The 20,090-nt window shown below is 34.8% G+C and overlaps 2 protein-coding genes across 14 annotated transcripts; both read left to right on the plus strand.

Moving 5' to 3' along the window:
- The first annotated feature begins 2,360 nt into the window (after positions 1-2,360).
- LOC133705955 (3-ketoacyl-CoA synthase 3-like) lies at positions 2,361-4,431 on the plus strand. Its single transcript, XM_062131415.1, has one exon. The coding sequence runs from the start codon at positions 2,667-2,669 to the stop codon at positions 4,083-4,085; it is 1,419 nt and encodes a 472-aa protein (XP_061987399.1). The 5' UTR covers positions 2,361-2,666; the 3' UTR covers positions 4,086-4,431.
- A 792-nt stretch (positions 4,432-5,223) lies between these two features.
- Positions 5,224-18,469, plus strand: LOC133705887 (E3 UFM1-protein ligase 1 homolog). 13 transcript variants are annotated; one of them, XM_062131341.1, is made up of 26 exons: positions 5,229-5,724; positions 5,814-5,888; positions 6,525-6,607; positions 7,205-7,263; positions 7,702-7,877; positions 8,370-8,459; positions 9,011-9,271; positions 9,365-9,679; positions 9,769-10,035; positions 10,524-10,571; positions 10,841-10,906; positions 11,046-11,149; positions 11,842-11,935; positions 12,024-12,080; positions 12,797-13,184; positions 13,276-13,442; positions 13,599-13,664; positions 13,790-13,858; positions 13,962-14,054; positions 14,157-14,222; positions 15,031-15,077; positions 15,184-15,247; positions 15,622-15,699; positions 15,778-15,840; positions 17,451-17,543; positions 17,861-18,469. In XM_062131341.1, the coding sequence occupies exons 7-26, from the start codon at positions 9,098-9,100 to the stop codon at positions 17,960-17,962; spliced, it is 2,421 nt and encodes an 806-aa protein (XP_061987325.1). In that variant the 5' UTR covers positions 5,229-5,724; positions 5,814-5,888; positions 6,525-6,607; positions 7,205-7,263; positions 7,702-7,877; positions 8,370-8,459; positions 9,011-9,097; the 3' UTR covers positions 17,963-18,469. The 13 variants fall into 13 exon arrangements, 12 of the variants coding, with proteins under 12 accessions (XP_061987390.1, XP_061987350.1, XP_061987365.1 ...); XR_009844369.1 differs by adding an exon at positions 16,012-16,103 and having other exon boundaries at positions 5,224-5,724; positions 6,525-7,877; positions 17,861-17,917; XM_062131331.1 differs by having other exon boundaries at positions 6,525-7,263.
- Positions 18,470-20,090: the final 1,621 nt, after the last annotated feature.

Consider the following 20,090-nt stretch of genomic DNA (forward strand, 5'->3'; position numbering starts at 1 on the left):
AAAGTGCTTTTTATTCATAAATACATCAAAATAATTTTTTTTAATTATTTTTAATATTAACGTATCAAAATAATTTAAAAATATTAAAAAAAATAATTTAATTTTTTTTTAAAATTTTTAAAACAAATGAGTTGTATATCTGTTGTTTTCTCTGACAATAATCTTACATCTACTTCTTTAAAGGCGCTAGCCTAATCGTCTGTCAGGTAGTGTTCTTGCTTATCTGTTCCCTGCAAACTAGCGGCTACAATTCCCAAGTCTGTTAGCAAGAGGAATCGCACTATTGGACCACCTATAGGGACTTCTCCTAGAGGCGTGGAAACGACACTAATGAGTGGATGCGAACCTCGTGATATCTTCTCGTTCACGAGAGAAGTGGTGGAGCCTTGGAGGAATAATGCTGGAAAAAATTGAGTATCCTTTTGTGCCGACGATAATTACTCGATACACCGGGAGTTGCACCTCTTCTAGAAATGAGATTTATATTTCATAATGGATCTCATGTATATCATTAACTTATAGGAAATCCACTTATGTGTTATCTTATTTTAAAAACAAAAATTAATTCCTAAAATATGTCCGGGATGCCTCTAAAATTTGTTGTTCCTGACTGCTAGCTTGTGAGTTATCTCTAAATCTTCTGTGTTCACGATAATCTTGATCTAGCTGCTGCACCTTTTTCCTCCTTTGGCTATTCTCGTGACGACGAAGCTTCTTCATCTTCATGGCATGAAGGCTTATTACGAGGAGAAATATATATCGCTTCTTTGGCATCTTTGAGAATTCAGTTAAAAATGGATGTGAAGATTTCCCAGATAAAATATAATTTTAGAAATTTATCATTCTAGGGTTTAATACACTTATTGTTAATGCTATATACTGGTTTAGGATCTCTGACCAAGTTGGCAACTGACAAGTGATTGAAAACCAGTTGCCAACGTTTACTTTCAACATGAGCCTTCCATGCCGATTCGTGTGCTTTGATTGGTTGTTTAGTTTTCATTAAAAGGTTTTATTTCCAGCCATGATTGGTTGTTTGATGGAACAAGTGGACTCTCTGAATCCTTATCTATTGTTTGCTTATATTGGTCGAACTAGCTAGTTCTCATGTGGAGACTAAAAATCCTTACAGTTAATGGTTTCATCTGACCTTTTTTTTATTATTATTAATGTAGATATCCGAATAGTTTTATGGTCCTAAAATTAACAATAAGTCTTTAGTGATCTTGAGTTTCTATCCCATATTCTGATCCCACCATTAATGCCTATAACGGTAGATGTTTCCCTGCTCCTGCTCTGGGCAGTTCGGCTTTCCTAATCTAGCTGAAGGGCAAGACACAAGCACATTAAGTCAAGTGACACTGCTCGTCTGAATATAATTTATATTCCCCTCTGCCTCTGCTGCCAAAAAATCCAAAGTGTTTACTGAACTATTGAGCTCAAGCACGTTTTTCCCTTTGCGAAGAGTGGATTTGATTTGCGGCGCTTTCCTTGATCGATCAAAACATGGTCTAGAATTCGCATGTCATTAAGTAGAAGAACGTGATTTGGGCCAGTTCTTGACGATCTTTGAGCAAATTCAACATCAAGCAATAAACATGTCCAGCTTTACCTAAAAATTACATCCTATTAATTAATCACGCCAAGACAAGGTATAAATGCCAAGTTGCCAGCATTAATGGTGGCAAAGGCCAAACCTTTTTCATCCGATTGACATTATCGGCTTCACCTTTCTATTTGACTATATATATTGCAAATAAACATGTGATCAAAACTGTAAAGATTTATAGATTCAGCTCGATAACGAATGCAAAGATTGATGCAGAATATCTTTGCAATTGCGCCTTGTTTGAGTCACTTAATCTAACATTTTTTTTTTAATTAACGTAGATGTCTGAACGAACTTGTACATCCAACCATGCATCCATAAGTACTGCTATATTGTTCTGGCCATGTATAAATCATAAGCTAGCTTAATGGTCAGGTCTCTTTTTGAAGCAACTTACTTATACTTGGCGCCATTTATTAGCATAATTATCTGCAATTCCAGCTGCTGCTGCTGCTAGCTGATAAATAATGGTCTTTATAGACTGTGTAATCTCTATCAACCACCATATTTCCTTTCTTGAATGCTGCTAGCAACCTTGGGTAAGCTACTAACTGTGAACTAACTCTAATGGCTTTCTATTTAAGAAGGCGCATGGAATTTTGAAGGTTTGAAGTCAAAGGTTAATTCATATATACTACATTCATTGTAACAGATAACTAAAAATTGATATAAAATGCGTACACGGCATGTATGATAATAATTTGGATGGATTTTTGTTCTTTTTTGTAGGAAACTATCCAATAATTCCCTCGCCCACTAGGAGCTTGAAAATAGAGTTTCTTTGCTCTGTCATGCACCGATCCTACACCTAAGGCGTGACAAGAGCATGAATTGGTAATAAAGTTGATAGCAAAGTTGAACGCAATCAGTTGGTGGGAGTTGAGAGATGGAAATGGATCTTAAACATCTTCACGTGTACAGCTCGCACATCCCCTTCTCTTATAATTAGATCACCTGCTTTCATTTCATGACCTCCCATCTTATAAAATAATAATACTGGCACACCAAATTAACTCTCAAGTCCCATCTCTCTCTCTGTTTCTTTCAAAATTAAACAATGGATGTTCCCATGTTAGTATATGCTTTTCTCATCTTCTATCCCCTATTCATGTTATGGAGGCGGATTGATAGGAAAAGGGACCGAGAATGTTATATACTAGACTATGAATGCCACAAACCAACCGATGACAGGAAACTTGACACAGAGTTTTCTGGGCAAGTGATACGGAGGAACAAAAATCTTGGTCTGAACGAGTACAAGTTTCTGTTGAGAGCTATTGTGAGCTCTGGAATTGGCGAGCAAACCTATGGTCCCAGGATCATATTCAACGGTCAAGAGGAGAACCCTACATTACAAGATTTAATTTCGGAGATGGAGGAGTTCTTTCATGACAGCATCGGAAAGCTCTTGGCTAGGTCAGGCATAGCTCCTAAAGAAATCGATGTTCTTGTAGTTAATGTCTCCATGCAGTCTGTTGTGCCTTCTTTACCCGCTATGATCATAAATCACTATAAACTAAGGGAGGATGTTAAGGTTTTTAACCTCACTGGGATGGGTTGTAGTGCAAGCCTTATATCCGTCAACATTGTTCAAAACATTTTTAAGACTTACAAAAATGCTTATGCGCTTGTTGTCACCTCGGAGTCTTTAAGTCCAAATTGGTATGCAGGCAGTGATAGATCGATGATTCTTGCAAATTGTTTGTTCCGATCTGGTGGGTGTGCCATGCTCTTGACTAACAAAAGGGCCTTAAAGCACCGTGCCATGCTCAAATTGAAGTGCCTAGTTAGGACACACCACGGAGCTAGAGACGAGTCGTATGATTGTTGCCATCAAAGAGAAGATGACCAAGGGCGCTCAGGGATTCACCTGGACAAGTCACTCCCAAAGGTCGCTACACGAGCTTTGGTCGACAACCTTAGAGAAATAACCCCTAAGATCTTGCCTGTAAGGGAGCTGCTTAGATTTATGGTGGTGTCATTTATTAGGAAATATTGGAAATATTGGAGCCACAGATCCACAAAAGGAGCTGCAGGTTCTAGTCCTAAACCTGTGATAAACTTCAAGACAGGTGTCGATCACTTCTGCATTCACACTGGGGGTAAGGCAGTGATCGATGGGATTGGCGTTAGTCTTGATCTCACCGAGCATGACTTGGAGCCAGCAAGAATGACTCTGCATAGGTTCGGCAACACTTCTGCGAGTAGTCTTTGGTATGTTTTGGCATACATGGAGGCCAAAAGGAGGCTAAAGAAAGGAGATAGGGTTTTGATGATGAGTTTTGGTGCGGGCTTTAAATGCAACAGCTGTTTGTGGGAGGTGCTTAGAGACTTGGGGGATGCAGGTAATGCGTGGACGGACTGCATTGATAGCTACCCACCAAACTCATTGACAAACCCATTCTTGGAGAAGTATGGATGGATTAACAATGAAGATGATCCCAGCACTTTCGCATTCCCTTCTCCTAATTCTTAAGACATTGGTCAAGGTTTTATTTTCTTCGAGCTTCACATATATATTCCTCAATCTTTTTTCCTTTTTCACTACTCTCATGATCAAAAAAAGCCATATCTTTGTTACTCTGCATTTTTATTTTCTTTCCTACAAGCTACGCACACCATTAAATTAAGTTGTTATATTGTTGAATCCTCCGGAGGATTTCATAACCCAATAAGGTGCATGTTCTGCTTCCAATATGATGAGAAGTTTGCATCCTGTTAGAGGGCTGTAATCCTTTTTTAGTTTTTTTTTTCCTTTGCTTTGCTTTGTTTTCACAGATTGATTTGTTTAACGGTACTGTTTTATTTGTTTTTCCCAGAAAGTGTTTGTACTTTGTATTGATCTCAAGTTGAATTGATACCAGTGGACAAGACGAGAGACAAAGTTGTGGATAAGAAATATGATAGTGATTTCTTTAAAGTATTTTTTATTCATAAAGAAGTTAAAATAATATATTCTTTTAATTTTTAAAAATAATTTTTGACATTAATATATTAAAATAATTTAAAAACACTATAAAATATTAATTTAAAATAAAAAAATAAATCTTTTTAAAAAATACTTTTCAAACATAAAAACAGATAAATTTTAATCTCTAAAGCTAGAAGCTAATATAAGTACAAAAGAGTTCATCATATCACGCTACTTGTGGTAGGTTTTCTTTTTTGATAAATCCATATGGGTATGCTATTGGGTTATATATCCATACCCCCAATCTTCAGATTTCATGCAATAATGTCAAAAATCTTTGCAATCCATTTAACAAAATGAAAACCCAAAAAAAGATTTTTTTAAAAAAATTGATTTCATAGAATTTTAGAGGTAATTTTTTCAATTTTTAATTAACAGAATGGGGATATACAGAATGTGGAGGCTAGTTACCTAAAAAAGTGTTCGAGTGTTTTATCACAAATCTTGAATTGAGAGTTAATTGAAACAGTTTCTTAATAATATATTTTGTAACGCAGGTATAGAATGTTCTTACAACAAAAAAAATTTAATTGAAAAATATATTAAAATAAATTTTTAATTTTTAATATTATTACATTAAAATCATAAAAAACACATATAAAAAATTTAATTTGATATATTTTTAAATAAAAAATAGGCTAAAACCAAAATATAAAAATCAAGTGACAAACACATGAATGAAATCAGATACTATTATAAAAGATGGGTTAGTCTCTGAAGAATTTAAGGTATGTTCTGTACATTACAATTCGAGGGTTGAGTTCCAAAAAGATCGGAAGAATTTATTTTTTCTGTGATACACTGTGAATGATTGATTTATCTGAGATTTTATTGAAAAAAAATTTGGGAGAAAAGTGCACATTTGTCCCTTGACTACTAGCCAATTCTTGATTAACATAAGAGTTTTACGACCGTGGTAATTGATAATTATGTATGCAAGAAACGTGTTTGAATGTATTTGTTAATTAAGAAAATAAAACGCACAATCTTCTCCTAATCCTGCCCATGGGATTTCTGGTAGGATAAATATTTTAGATTAGATTGGACACCTTCATCAAACAGTTGGAGTGCGCGGGGCATGTAAATGGATAAATGAGACTCCAAACTTGTGCTCCCATGCCCATCTGCCCTCTCGCCTTCTCAGGTCCTCCCTGTTCTTTGTTTCTACCATTTTAAGCTGCGTTATTTTAAAATTTGTAGCTGTGGTTTAAGTTGTTAATTTGTTGGATTAAGGTATCTGTGGTTTTTGATCCATCTTACGATAGAATCCCCCATCCTGACACCGAATTAGAAAACTCCATTTTTGAGGTAAGTTAGTTTTCTGATTTAATTACATCGGTATTGTAATAAATGCAATGCGGAATCCATAGAATTCTTTATCTGACTGTTATCTTTGCTGGGGTTTAAAGATATGGGATCCAAGGGTACAGAAGAACGCATCTTCGTACAATGGGGGAAAGTTCCGGGAATGTTGTTCCATAGAATTCTTTATCTGACTTTGTGATTTTTTGTGCTATTCATCATTTTATTAAACCTTCGCTGTTACTGCCAAACCAAAAGGATCTTTAGAATGCTGGTATTTGCTTGCATTTTGATGCTTTATATTACACAACGATTTCTTTTGCCAATGCTGTCGAGTTGATATCGAGCGCATTTGGCAGTATTCTTGAGTTTCTATCAAGTTTCAAAATGGATTGTAATGTAATGTCTCGTGTTGTAAAATGCAAGAGGAACCATAATATTGATGAGAATGGGAATTTAATATTGGACTGATATTACAAATAAAACTGGGATTCCATTACAGCGTTTGATGCAAGACATAATAGTTGCTATATGCAGCAGACAAAGAATTGATGCCCTGCATTTGTATAACATATTTTAGAAATTTTTATGCATTTTATTATCTTTTCTTATGAATTGCTGTTCTTGTTAATAACTTCCCAGTATGGAGGGTACACTCTGTCCAACAGAGCAGGATCACAACAAGATCTTCATGCCTGCCTCCACCTTGGTTTGACAGATTACAGGTCCCCCTCCCTCCCTCTCTTGTGTATGGGAATGGCTTACAACCTCAGTTCATAAATACTTTCCATTACTTTTCTAGAGCAAACTGATAACTGTAAATCAACTCGCACATTATACTGTTAATCTCAACCAGATGACACTTGGGCATCATGTTCAGTTGCACACTCATGATACTTGGTCAATGATCTCATGCACATATTATCCTTCGATGCTACAACTCTTGCTGGAGGCGAGACATTGCAAATTTACTAAACATCCCTCCCTTTCATATTGACTGGACATGAGTTCTGTGTCAACTACTTTAGTGTTCATTGCAGTGGGTTGTCATAGGTTAAGGTGGACAGATATAATTTTCAAGCTGGATGCCAGTGTCAAAATTACTTTTTCAACCAGCCTTTCATTTACTGGGTTTTTCATTTTTCTGATGATTGGTCTGAAGCTGCTTCTAAATTTTCTTATTAATGAGTGGACTTTTGCTCTTGGTGTGAGCGTTTTACTGATGTTTGAATTTCAGTAATTGTAATGTAGCATGATATATTTATGCCTTTTATTTTTCCTCCCCCATAATGAAGAATCAATGCTATCTGCCTGCTATCCAGGATTTTTATGGGGACAAACATAAATCCTCTTTGGGATAAGTTCCTCCTTCCATCAGAAGGTATCTCTTCATTCATATGAAATCTCAATCACGGAAGAGGATTTGTCCATGCTTGCTTTTGATTGTTTGACACCTTATTTTATTGCTTGCTAGCATCTCAGTGATGCCTGTGAGCTCATAAATTTGTGTTTTGCTTTTTCTTGGTATTTAATGCCCACTTGTGTGGTGGTCTGTCTGTAGTTGGAGGGTTTTTATTAAGAGAAATGATGCATATGTCTTCTGTTCGAAAATTTGTATATTTAAAGTTGAATGAAATCAAGCAATAAATGATCAGTGATGAATTTTATCGAGACTACATTAGAGATACCACCTAGATTTTTTTATCAAAAAAGTTATCTTGTCTGGATTTGTCACAGATGAAAGATCAACCTGGGTATCTCGTAGAATTGTAATAATTTTTTTAGCTCAGGATATCATTTTAAAAAAAAGTTTTTGCAGCTTTGGTTTTTTGCAGACGACCCAAAACAGTGTCAACACACCTCAAGTCCATTGGGTAATAGTGCAAATGTGCAATTGTTGAGACGACATCTGACCAGAAAATAGAAGTGTTGCAAAGAAGTTACAATGTAGGGGAATTTCCTGGACATTTTGTTTTCCCTGGAGGCCATCCAGAGGTATGGAATCTGAAAGATGAAACATTTGCATTCTGATGCCTGTTTCCCTTTTTTTTTTTTTAATGAAGATGGTCGGTCAGGTTATACATATCTCGACTAATTTCATGGACTCTGAAATTAACGGGGACTTGAACTCGTGACTATTAGGAAGCAAACTCAAGATCTAACCAGTTGGGCTACACCTTAGAATTCATGTTTGCCCTTTTAGATTTCATTTGCGTTTGCGTTTGCATTTGCATTTGCATTTGTTGGTTTTTCAACAAAGAAATGCCAGTAAGTGCTGGCAATGGATGGATAAAATGAACAAGTAAAATGAATAGGTAGCATGAATTCTAGAATGTCCTCCATCATGACTGCTATGAAGAAGCTGTAAAATGTTATGCTGCAAAACCAAACATTTCCCACCACCAATCTGCCATGCTTCCTGAGTTGGTTATCTGACCATGTATACTTGTCAGCTGAAGCAGCGTCGTTCTTCAAATTTTGAATCAGTTTATGTATGGACAAATCATCAGTTGTCAAAAAGATCTACAGAAATATTACAAATTGCCGAAGTTGGCAGTTCAATCACTGATGTTCTAGGTAGGTAGTGCATAGACACCTTATTATCTCTTTCTTTTTTTTATATGTTTGTTTTTATTTTTTAGTGTTTTTTAAAAGTATTTTTAACTTAAAAAAATATTAAATTAATAATTTTTTAATAATTTTAATAATTTTTACATGTTGATATAAAAAATAAATTATTTTGATATATTTTTAAAATAAAAAATTATTTTTAAAAGTATTTTACACCCTAAATTCAAACATACTTCAACCTCCTTTCCTTTAGAAAATTCAAAACCAAAATTATTAATAAATCTCATATGATGAAAGGAAACAAACACCACTCTTTAAAAATTATTTAATAAATAATAAAATGACTATTGAAGACCAAGGCTAACGATGCACATAGTTGAAGGCCATAATTGAAGGCCCATGACTATTGTACCGTACCGGTCTGTTTAGGAGAGCTCTACTGTTTTTAGATTTTAAAAAATATTAAATTAATATTTTATTAGTAATTTTTTTTATAATTTTAAAATGATATTAAAAATAAAAAGCATTATTGTTTTTTATTTTTTTTTCAAACTCAGACTGCAACAAACAAACAGGGAATTGAATTGAACAGAAAACCAAAACTCTCTCGATCGATCGATTTTCCTCCATTCAATTCAATCAAAATGGACGCAGAATTGTTAGAATTGGCGAGACAATTTGAGTCCGCGCAGCAAGCAAAATCGAGCATCCGATTATCTGAAAGAAACGTCGTCGAATTAGTCCAAAAACTCCACGAGCTTCACATCATCGATTTCAACCTTCTCCACACTGTCTCCGGCAAAGAATACATCACTCCTGTATGTATTATCATCTTCGTCGTCGATTTTGACACTTCTAATTTCTTTTTCTTGTTTTCTTTGCTTAATTTTTTCTCTTTTTTTTTTTCTAAGGAGCAATTGAGGCATGAAATGGTGTTGGAGATCAAGAAATTAGGGCGTGTTTCCTTGATAGATCTTGCGGATATTACTGGCGTTGATTTATATCACGTCGAGAACCAAGCTCAACGCGTCGTTTCGGATGACCCGAGCGGGCTGATGTTGATTCAAGGAGAAATTGTTTCGCAGTCTTATTGGGACAATGTTGCTGAAGAAATCAATGAGAGGCTTCAAGAATGCAGTCAAATTTCTTTGGCGGAAATCGCAGCTAACTTGAATGTTGGCTCTGAACTTGTGGCTTCCATGTTGGAAGCTCGCCTCGGAACTCTGGTATCTTTCTTGTTTCTTTCTTGAATGTGATATGGTTGTCGGAGGGAAAAGAAGTTGAAAGTTTTGGCTGAGATTTTATTTGCATTTAGGTGAAAGGTAGGCTTGAAGGTGGACAATTGTATACACCAGCTTATGTTACTCGTGTTAGCGCCATGGTTCGTGGTGCTGCGAGGGGTGTTACCGTTCCTACAAATTTGTCTTTTTTGTGGGGAACCCTGCAGCAGTTGTTGCAAGCAATGGATGGAGCTGGTGGTGTGGCTACTGAAAGTTCATTTTTCCAATCCTTATTTAATGGGCTGGCGAAGGAAGGGGAGATTCTTGGATCACTTCGAGCAGGAGTTCATTGGACACCAACTGTATGTTTATGATTTCTTGGTATTGGTTTATAATTTTATATCACACGTGCTAGAGATTAATCTTTTTTAGATAGCGAATTTGGTTGTGGGTGCTAAGGAACGTGAAATGCTTCAAAAATTATTTTCTTTATTCAGGCTTCAGCTCTTGAAGAATTAGAGCAGTTGATTGTCTGTTAACTAATGAAGGTTTTTTTTTTTCCTGAAGTATTTATGTAAGCATTTCAATAAAATTAAGGACTGTCTAAAGGGGACTATCTACAGTTTTAACTTAACCAAGATAGTTTTTTCTCTTCAGTAAATCTTGTGATGCATACAGTTTTCATGATAATTTGGCTGGAAATATTTATAGTTTGAGGGAAAAAAACCTATGAGATAGTGAATTTAGTTGTGGGTGATGAGGAACATGTGTACTGCTTCAAGACTTATTTTCTTGCTTTATCACATTAAATAGAATGCTTTTTCCCTCATTGATTTTAATTGTGCTACAGGTGTTTGCCACTGCTCAAAGGGAGTGTGTAGATTCTTTCTTTTCTCAGGTTTGGAACTTAATTCTCCTACCCAATATTAATTTTGTAATTTCTAGATACCCATATTGATGTTCTGCATGTTTCACACATGATGTTACTCAAAAGCTTGTTTGATCATATGGTTTGCTGTCTCGATGGTTGGAATGTAATCTGTATTTTGAATTGTAAGACTTGGTTGGTCAGTCTTTTATCATCCTTTTCCCATCCTATTGCATCAGGGATGTTGATTTTTTAGCTATCATCTCCATCTTAATCACTTGTTATTTTCCCGCTTGCAGAATTCTTTTATCAGCTATGATACTCTGCAAAACCTTGGAATTTCCCAGCCTGTCCAGTTCTTGCAGGTACTTATGTTGAATTTATGTCTGAAATTTGGATTTGTTTTCTTTCAAGTTTGTAGAATTTATGTGAAGAACTTATTTATACTTGAGAATTCTTCTTTGTTTGTCTTATCAAAATTTGTGGTCTTCAAATCCAATATAGTCCAGATATGCTGAAGGTATACCTCTGGTAACTGCATTTGCTCATCCCTCCATGATTGAGATGTTGGATGCTGCTGTTGAGGATGCTATTGACCGTGGTAGCTGGTGAGGCAATAATTACCTTTTCTTTCCTCTTTTTTCCTTTTTGTTGATTTAATATAACTATGAAATTGTTTGCTTCAGATTGTTGATTGAAATTGTTTTCTCGATATCTTTATTTGAACGCCGTTTTCATTTTTGTGGTTTGGTTCAATATGACAGAATTGTCCAGGTTTTCTTTGACACGTATTAATTGAAATGGAAGATAATAAAATTATACCACTATTTCCTAATGCAATATGAGTCATAGACAGGTCATATTTGAGGGTTGAAATTTGAGAATATATGTTTTTCTAGTTGAATTTCATATTCTTTATTTTTCCATCTATCAAGAGAAAACAAAGTACTGTTCTAGTTTTTTTATTCTTATACTATTTGCTCTGACTTAAAAATAATCCAACATGTTTATTGTCATCATCTATCATTGTATCAGCTCCCTTTCATCATGTTGTGCTCCTATCAATTGGTTGCTTGTTACTTCTGATGTACCTGCTTCAGTTTTCACTGCAGCTATGGCATGTGTTATGATCATCATTGATATTTCTTGTTATTTTATTCACAAAAACATGACTTAAAATTCAGTCGCATATTTCTTATGGGTATTCATATGAACAGCAGAATTTTCTCTTAGCACATGTGCGTATGCAGGTTATTTGAGCACATTGTGAAGACGTCATTGATTTTATGGATGATTGCAGGATTGATTCTCTTTCTGTATTACCCACTTCTTTTGGATCCCAAGATGCTTCTAAGATTTTGTCGCATTGTAATTCTGTTCAGTCAGCACTCAAGGTGACATTTTTGCCATGGCAATAATTTTTCATTTCTATCATCAGAGTGAATTATTTTTTTTTTTCATTTTCTTTCTGATTTTTTTCAGGGTAATAAAGGAATGATCCTGGGGGATTCATATGTATTTAGCAATGGTTTTATCAAGGTTTGACTCTAAAATTAATACTTGATGTAATAAGTTTGAAGGGCTTACTGCTTATGTTTCACTATTTCCATTGATAATAGGAAATTGTTCTGAACTACTTAAAGATTGTTTCTCATTGTTGTTCATGTCCACTTGCATCCGTTACATATGCTATATATATTTTTCACATGGACAAATATATAAATACATTGTTTAGATACATGAAGCAGCAGGAGTGCTGACAATAGTGTCCGGTTGGCCCTGTTAGTATTACTGGCTTATCAAGCTAGATTGACCTAATTCTCTCAGCTGGTGGTGCTATGTAAGGGTCAGGATGTTTTAAAAATGTAAAGTCAGAGATGTGTAATGAAAATCCTTTCTAGGTTTTCTTCATGCTGTATTTGATCTATCACTTTTCATTTTTTGGAAGTCTTTTATTTTGATCATTTTCCTGGAAAGCACTCAAAACCCCTCCTACTCTATCTCCCTCTCCCGCGTCGTGTGCACTTGGTGGATCTATTCTATGCGTGTTTTGCTCCTATAATTTGTTTTGATTTTGGGTGCAGTGTATTGTTGAACCAAGTTTATTCATTTTTTTATATTATTCTTTGTTTTCATTGGGATTCCGATGCCTCCAACCTTGTCTCCTGCAATTTGAGGGTTTGCATGTGTTGTTTATAACTGCTTGATCTCTCTGTGGAATTCTGATTCTTGCAACCATTTATTTTTATTGCTAGGATGTTTATGGTCGGATGGAGAAAGAGCTGGAGGTCTTTAGGCTCTCAGGGTCCTCTGGTGTTATACTGAGTGATGACTTTCATTTGGTCATGGAAGCTAAAATTAGAACTGATTCTGGCCGGTCTGTTGAAGTAAATGAGAAAAAGAAGAAAAAGGGGAAATCATCTGGAGCAAGAACTGAAATCCTTCTAGATGATGAGGAAATTATTCCTTTGAAATCTAAGAAAAACCAAAGGAAAGGCAAGGAGGCATCTTTGGTCCTGTCTGATACAAAAAAGGGAGCTAAGAAAGATTTAGCTAGAACGCAAGAGGATGATCTTAACATTCCTTCTGATGATTGGATAATGCAAAAGATCCTGACTCTGGTTCCTGATTTTGAAGAGCAAGGTCTGTTCATTTTGCTAATGATTCCTTTTTGTTGTTATTGTTCAGCTGATTTGGCGTTGATTTCATATCATATTCTAATCGGTGAAGTTAGCTGATCTGGCAGGTTTGGAAGATCCACTGACAATTCTTGGACCTTTAGCTAACTATATGAGACCTATGTTAATTAGTTCCTTAAAGGAGAAAAGAAAGACATTATTTACAGAAAATGCTGGGAAAATGAAGCAACTGCTTGATAATTTACAAAAGAAGCTTGATGAGGTTAGCACCGTTGTGATTGCAAATTAATTATCTACATCCAGTATTTTGACATTCCTCTGATTTAGTGTTTTGTACAATGTGCTTTCTTGGTAATGGAGGCTGTGATGGGTTCTTATAATTCTGGCAACTCTTTGAGATATAACTTCCTTTTTGCAGGCTTTCTTAAATATGCAACTGTATGAAAAGGCACTAGATTTATTTGAGGATGACCAATCAACCTCTGTAAGTTCTACTTCTTCCTATATTAATTGATATAAAGAAGTTATTATTGGATAGATTAACTACCCAAACAACTTGCTATTTTGTGATGAAATGGAATAAAGACAAGCCTTGTTTATGGTTTGCAGGCTGTCTTGCACAGGCATTTGTTAAGAACAATGGCTGCTTCTATTGGAGATATGCTTTTTCATAACTTGGTAGCACCCATTCCTCTGTTTTGCTTACCACTGATGTGGTTTCAGTAAATTAAGATATATAATTTGAAGGATGGTCTGATGCCTGGACTTGATGTAAATGTAGGACATGCACAACAAATTGAAGAATGGAATTAATGTTGAAGAGTCTCCAAATTCAGAATCTATCACGCTTGGTTCTGCAGAAAGAACTGCTCTTGTATGAAACATTTGCTGCCTTGCTTTGTGCTTTATGAAACTGGTCAGAAGTTTGGATATGCTAAATGATCTCCTCTATTATGTGCTCTCATTCCTCATGCAGGCAAAAAGCTTTCCAGGATCCCTTTCAAAAAAGGCTCTTGCAGTAGTTGAAGCTTTGGAAGGGAAGGTCAGTTCTTGTTAGTGAAAAGTTGCTCTTTCCATTTTCAAGAGTTATTTAAATGAAGAACATATCCTTTAACAAGAACTATATTTTGTTTGGGTGGAGGGGAGAGAGCACAGAGGTGCTGATGTGACTGGGGGTTGGGGGATTAGAGAGAGCAAAGGAAAAACTATATTTTGCTGCTTGCAACAATATTCTGGTCCTCTCTCGCTCTGATGTAGGTTGGGAAGAAAAAAACCTCAAAATCAGCATTTACAGCAAAAGGATGGGTAAAACATGAATAAAATTTAAGTTGGAACGGGATGATAAGGTTTAGTATTGAGAGAGAAACTGTTAAAATCTGATGAGGTTGATAAGAAACAAAAGACATCCTGTAAAATAGCTCTACAAAGCCCATTTATAATAGTCAAAATCCCTAATCCTAATCTTATCCTTGTAAGGAAATCTCTAATCAAATAAGCCACAGGCTAATGGCATGACACTGAAGAATCCAAATAATATAGGGATTTATAACTGAAAAAGAAAACTATAATTAACAAGAAAAATATTGTAATGCTCCTGCTTCTTTCTCTCTCTTATGGCGGGTTGGTGGGTGGACAAAACACTAGTACCTAACTCATCAATTCTTTACACCCTAGACCTGATTCAAGTCTGAGCATGTTTCAGCTGAAATCATTGGATTCAACTACCAATAGACTTCTCTAGCCAGCTCTCTTATCGTCTGCCTTTAATTTAAAAAATCTAGGAGATATTTGATCTTATCTACTTTTTGCACTTTTGTACAATGTTTAATCCCAATCATTCTACTGAGCAGCGGGTGGAAGCTTTCATGACTTCACTAAGAGAGGTGGCAGAGGACAGGTAGTTTTGTTTGTGCTATTATTATAATTTTGTTTTAGAATTTCATGTGAACTGCCTTCTTTTCTCGGAACCTGACATTTACATTTTGGATTCTGTTTTTTTTCAGTGGGTTGCTCTTGAAAAAGCTTGACAAGAAATTGGAAAGAACTCTTCTGCACTCATACCGCAAGGTAAGCATGCTTTGTATAGGAAAAAAAAAAGGACAAAAAGGATCAGAGTTACTCATATCCACAAATGTGTTTATTTGGAAAGTTCACTATGAGTATCATATCTTCTCATCCTTTAAACTATCGAGGAAGCTATTTTGGACAGCTTTTTTACAGTGTTCAAGTATTAATATTTTTATTTGTTGATTATAAAGTTGACATAAAATCCAATATTAGATCCATTGCTTTTTTTAACTAGTTCTATTGTGATGAATCTCTGTAATTTATATTTTTGTTTATTTAGCAGTTGGGTCTTTTGCAAGTGGGTGACTTGCAACTTTGGATGGAAATATGACATATGCACTCATTTGGATGCCTGTTTTGATTACTATTGTCAGGATTTGACAGCTCAAGTTTCTGCTGAAACTGATCCAGTTCTTCTTCTGCCTAAAGTTGTTTCCCTGCTTTATATTCAGGTTCTATCTCTGGATTCTATGCAAGTATGGCAACTTTTATAGTTTTTTCACTTCTTGAACATGAATTTTCTGTTGTAGGTTCGCAATAAAGCTCTTCAGGCCCCTGGAAGGGCCATTTCTGTAGCTGTTTCTCGATTGAAGGTATGTGGCATTCCTAATATTTTACTAATTAAAAATGCATTTTTCAAAGTACATTTGTGTTGCAATGCATTTGAAGCTTCTTCTTTTTTTTTTCAAAACTTAGTTATACTTTGGTTGCTGTTGTGGTGATAGAACTAGAGTGTCATTATGTATGGTGCAATTTTGTACCAGGGCTTGGAGGCTATGCTACGCTCTCCAGCTCCAGGCGTGGCTTATTTGGATGAGGTGTTCAAATATTTGCCAACAATTTTTAATGATGAGAGGTAGAAGATGCTGGTCTAAGTGGAAACTGACTTAAGGATGAGTGCCATATGTTTTCGTTTTGTTGATAGATTCCGGACCACCTCAAAATCTTGTGTTGTGAAGATATCAATTGCTTTTGGTTTATCCATGTGCACAAACAAATGGATTTTAAAAACCAGAAGTGGTGTGTACCTTTCACATCTGAATGGCAATGAAAGGTGAATGTGATGTACATGATTATGACAAAGGAGAAGCAGAATTCCTATAGGAGAGGGATTAAATAGAAGAAAGACAGTAAGATAAAGCAGAGAAGAGACAAGTCCCATAGCATACAGATAAATAGAGAAGAGAATGGTAGTAGCTAATACAAATAGCAATTCTCAATTCAATTATCATTTAGTCTTCATAAATCATGGAAAAGGTGTTCTTAAATTGGCACCTAAAGCCTAGTAGGATCCTGTTTATTGTAGGAAATTAAATAAAAGTAATTAAGATCGAAGAATTCTAATTGACTAAAAAAAACTAAAATAAAATAAAACAAGATATTGAAGCTTATTTTCATATAGCTGGTTCCCCATCAGAATCTTTTGCTATATTCTAAAAAGTAATGTCATGCTGAAAATCAGTTTCCATTTGACATACTTCTATTCATTTTCAAGGACTCCATAAATTGCCGTGCTCTCTCTCCACAAGGGAGATGGGGAATGTTATTTTGAATTTGTTGAAATGTTTTTCTGCTATATGGTGGTATTGGAAAACAATTTTGTCACATCTTATATACCACTGAAAGAAAATGTAGTTTTATTATTTTATCAGCCTGTCTTGTATCCGGGTAGGTCCTTCTGCGACATCTTGACTGTCCTGCAACAATTGGAGTATAAATTGGGATGTTGCAATGTAGAAGTTTTGCAGGTTGTTTCTTTACATGTTATATCATTTGCAGTGTAGATGCATCTGTTTTTAGTTGCATGTTTATGGCCTGGATTCTTTGGTGTTGCCATTTGTCTTTGTTGGAAACTTGGAAGTCAGGGTTTGAATGCAAATTGCCTGTAATTTAAGTCACCGGTTATTCAATAACTCGCCCAAATAGATTGGATTTCTTCCATTCATATGCTGTTGTAGTGATGTAAAACAGGCTTTAAAGTTGTTGTTTTTCCTTTTTTGTATTTTGTTTTTTTATGAATGTTTAAATTGGACTTTCAAAACCCAAGGATTCGTTTACTTTTCAGTTGTGGACTCATGACCTTGATTGTTTATTATTATGTACCATATCACTTCTTGGCAACTTGCCTAGCATTACTTGATTTTTTTTTTTGTGGGAATTTTTGTTTATTACATGCTTTCTGCTTTAATGCCATTTTTTTCAGGACAAACTAGATGATTCAGCATTCAAGATCCTGACAGAATATCAAGCTGCTACAGTAACACTTCTATCGCTTTTATCTGCTTCAACTGGTGATGTGAGTAACATCTGTTTCGGCCTTCGCTCTCTATTCTTGGTTTGGCATATTTATCTTTGTTACATTTGCCCCTCGTGATTCTGGGTTCGGTAAGTTATAAATATTTTTTTGTCACTTGTCGCAAAATTTGCAAGGAAAAACTTGCATAGTCGCTTGCTTTTGCAAAGAAAAGAGAAGTTTTGACACGGGATAAAAAAGATTCATGCATCCTGGTAATGAGTAGAGGTTTGTGACAGCTCTAGTTTCTGAAACATGATTAGTATTTTATGTGATGCTGATTGTTACTGTCTGTATTGTTCTTTTTCCGTTTTCCCCAGGAAGAAGACTGTACATCTGACAGGATTTTAAGTAAAAGGGAGCTTCTGGGGAACTTGATGCCAGCATTGAAAGGCCTAGTTTTGGGAACCGCTCAATCTTGACTTGAACTGATTTCAAATCTTTGGCAGCTGGAAAAATATTGCATTCAGAAGCCAACAAATTCTCCTTTCAATGGAAAGATATCCAGCAATATCTCTGGACACTGGACACTGGACAGAACTCCTGCTTGCGCTTGCTCATGTTTAGAGACTGGGCAGCAGTCTGAAAGTGAATGTGTTAGTTTACCATTGTAGGTGACAATCTCTCAGCAACCAGCTTGATTTAGAAATTGACGGATCTGCGTGATGGTTAGTTCAAGATTAGGGTTGGTTGGTGTGGATATACATGATAGGGTTATAAAGGTGGGAACATGATTAAAGCAGCAGCAGCAGCAGCATTTGAGGCAAAATTATGAGGAACCTTGTAACATCCTTGTGGTTGCAAATGATTTCCAGTGAAAAGATTCTTGTCATTTTTCAATCACAAAAGCAAACAGATCTTATCGTTGCTTTTGTCTCTAAAAAGTTTTTCTTGCAGGCAATAAATTATATCATTAGCTGTTCTTGAAAGTTGTTTCCGTCAGATAGAGCTAAAGGTAATTGTTCAGGCTAAATTGTACCCTTTCAGATGACACGTGGCATGTGATTTGATATATAAACTTTTGAAACACGGAGTCTTGTGAGCACGTGCCACCCCGTAATTGATGACTTCAACTTTAAATGTCAAATCAAACAATTTTGTTAGGGATTGTTTTTCTTTTTTCAAGACTAGTGGTATTTTTATCAATAATTATACATTTTAAGTTATTATCTATTTAAAAATATTATTTATTATTTTTTAAATTTTATTTTTGATATTAGTATTTTAAAGCATGTTAAAATAATTTAAAATAAAACAAAATAAAAAATATAATTAACAAGGAAAGATAATTTGCCTGTCTATATATATATATATAACAGTAAAAATCTTCCAATTAACAAGGAAAGCTTGGAAGCTATGATGTTATAATATATAAATATAGCCACATGAGTAGACGACTCAATTATTACCTTTATCATATTATATCACATGTAAAAATTATAAAATAATATGAAGCTTAAAAATAAAAAACATTAATGAAGCTTCGAGAAGAGAGATAATTTTTAAATAGAAAAATTTATATCAAAATTTCTTACACCATACCAAATAAAAAATCATGTTGTAAGCTGAATATTTTTTTTTATTAAAAAGCAGAACCGGGAAAAAGGAAAAAAAAAGAAAAAAGAATGTTGTCTCCATGGATTAATCCTTATCAACACTCCTTAAATTACTTAAAAGTTTGTAATAGTATAATAGTTGAATTATATGTCATTTTACATCTTTATTATTTTTCAAGTAAACTGTTTACTAACAAAATTATGAAATCATGTAATACAACTTTGTAATATTTATTTAATAGTAATAATTGTTTTTGACGTGTATGGTTTTGATTCTTGCTCCTGATTGTAATAATTCTCTGTCATCCAAAACACACATTGTATTATGAATTGAGCTAATTTCCAGGGCAATTAATACATTTGCCAAGTGACAGCATTTAATTATCTTCTTGGCGTGTATGGTTTTGATTCTTGCTCCTGGTTTACTTTACAGCCGCCACGTCCAGCTGCTTAAATTGTTTTGTTTTTATTTATTTTTTTCAGTTTCGCAGGATTTATTTGTTTATTCATGCTCCTTGAAAGTTCATTCAATTTTATTATTATTATTATTATTATTATTATTTTGCTTACGAATGGCGTGCACGTAGATAGCTTGAATTCAGCAAGTGATTGGCCTTCTAAAGCAACACGAAACGTACAAATAATAATTAAAAATCCATTATTTAGCTTAAATCAATATCAAGTCAGTGCTTATTTTTTTTATATCGTGCATATGGCCGGCCCTCTAGCTGTGTTTCCTGCATGAAGACCAGGTCAAACTCGTGATGGAAGGAATGAAAATGAGGGGAGGAGAGATAAACCAATTGATTTTACTCCTTTTTATTTGAAAATAGTTTTTTTAAAAAAAAAAAGTCAAGAAGGAAAAATGGGAGGAAAATAATTTCTCATTATTAAGAAACGTGGGGAGGAAAATTGGTTATAGTTTGGTCTCTTAATTTCTCATAAAGAGCATTAATACATAAATTAAAGAAGAATATATCATGTATTTTTCATC

Source organism: Populus nigra, chromosome 1 (assembly GCF_951802175.1).
Source record: "Populus nigra chromosome 1, ddPopNigr1.1, whole genome shotgun sequence".
In the NCBI taxonomy this organism is placed as follows: Eukaryota; Viridiplantae; Streptophyta; class Magnoliopsida; order Malpighiales; family Salicaceae; genus Populus; species Populus nigra.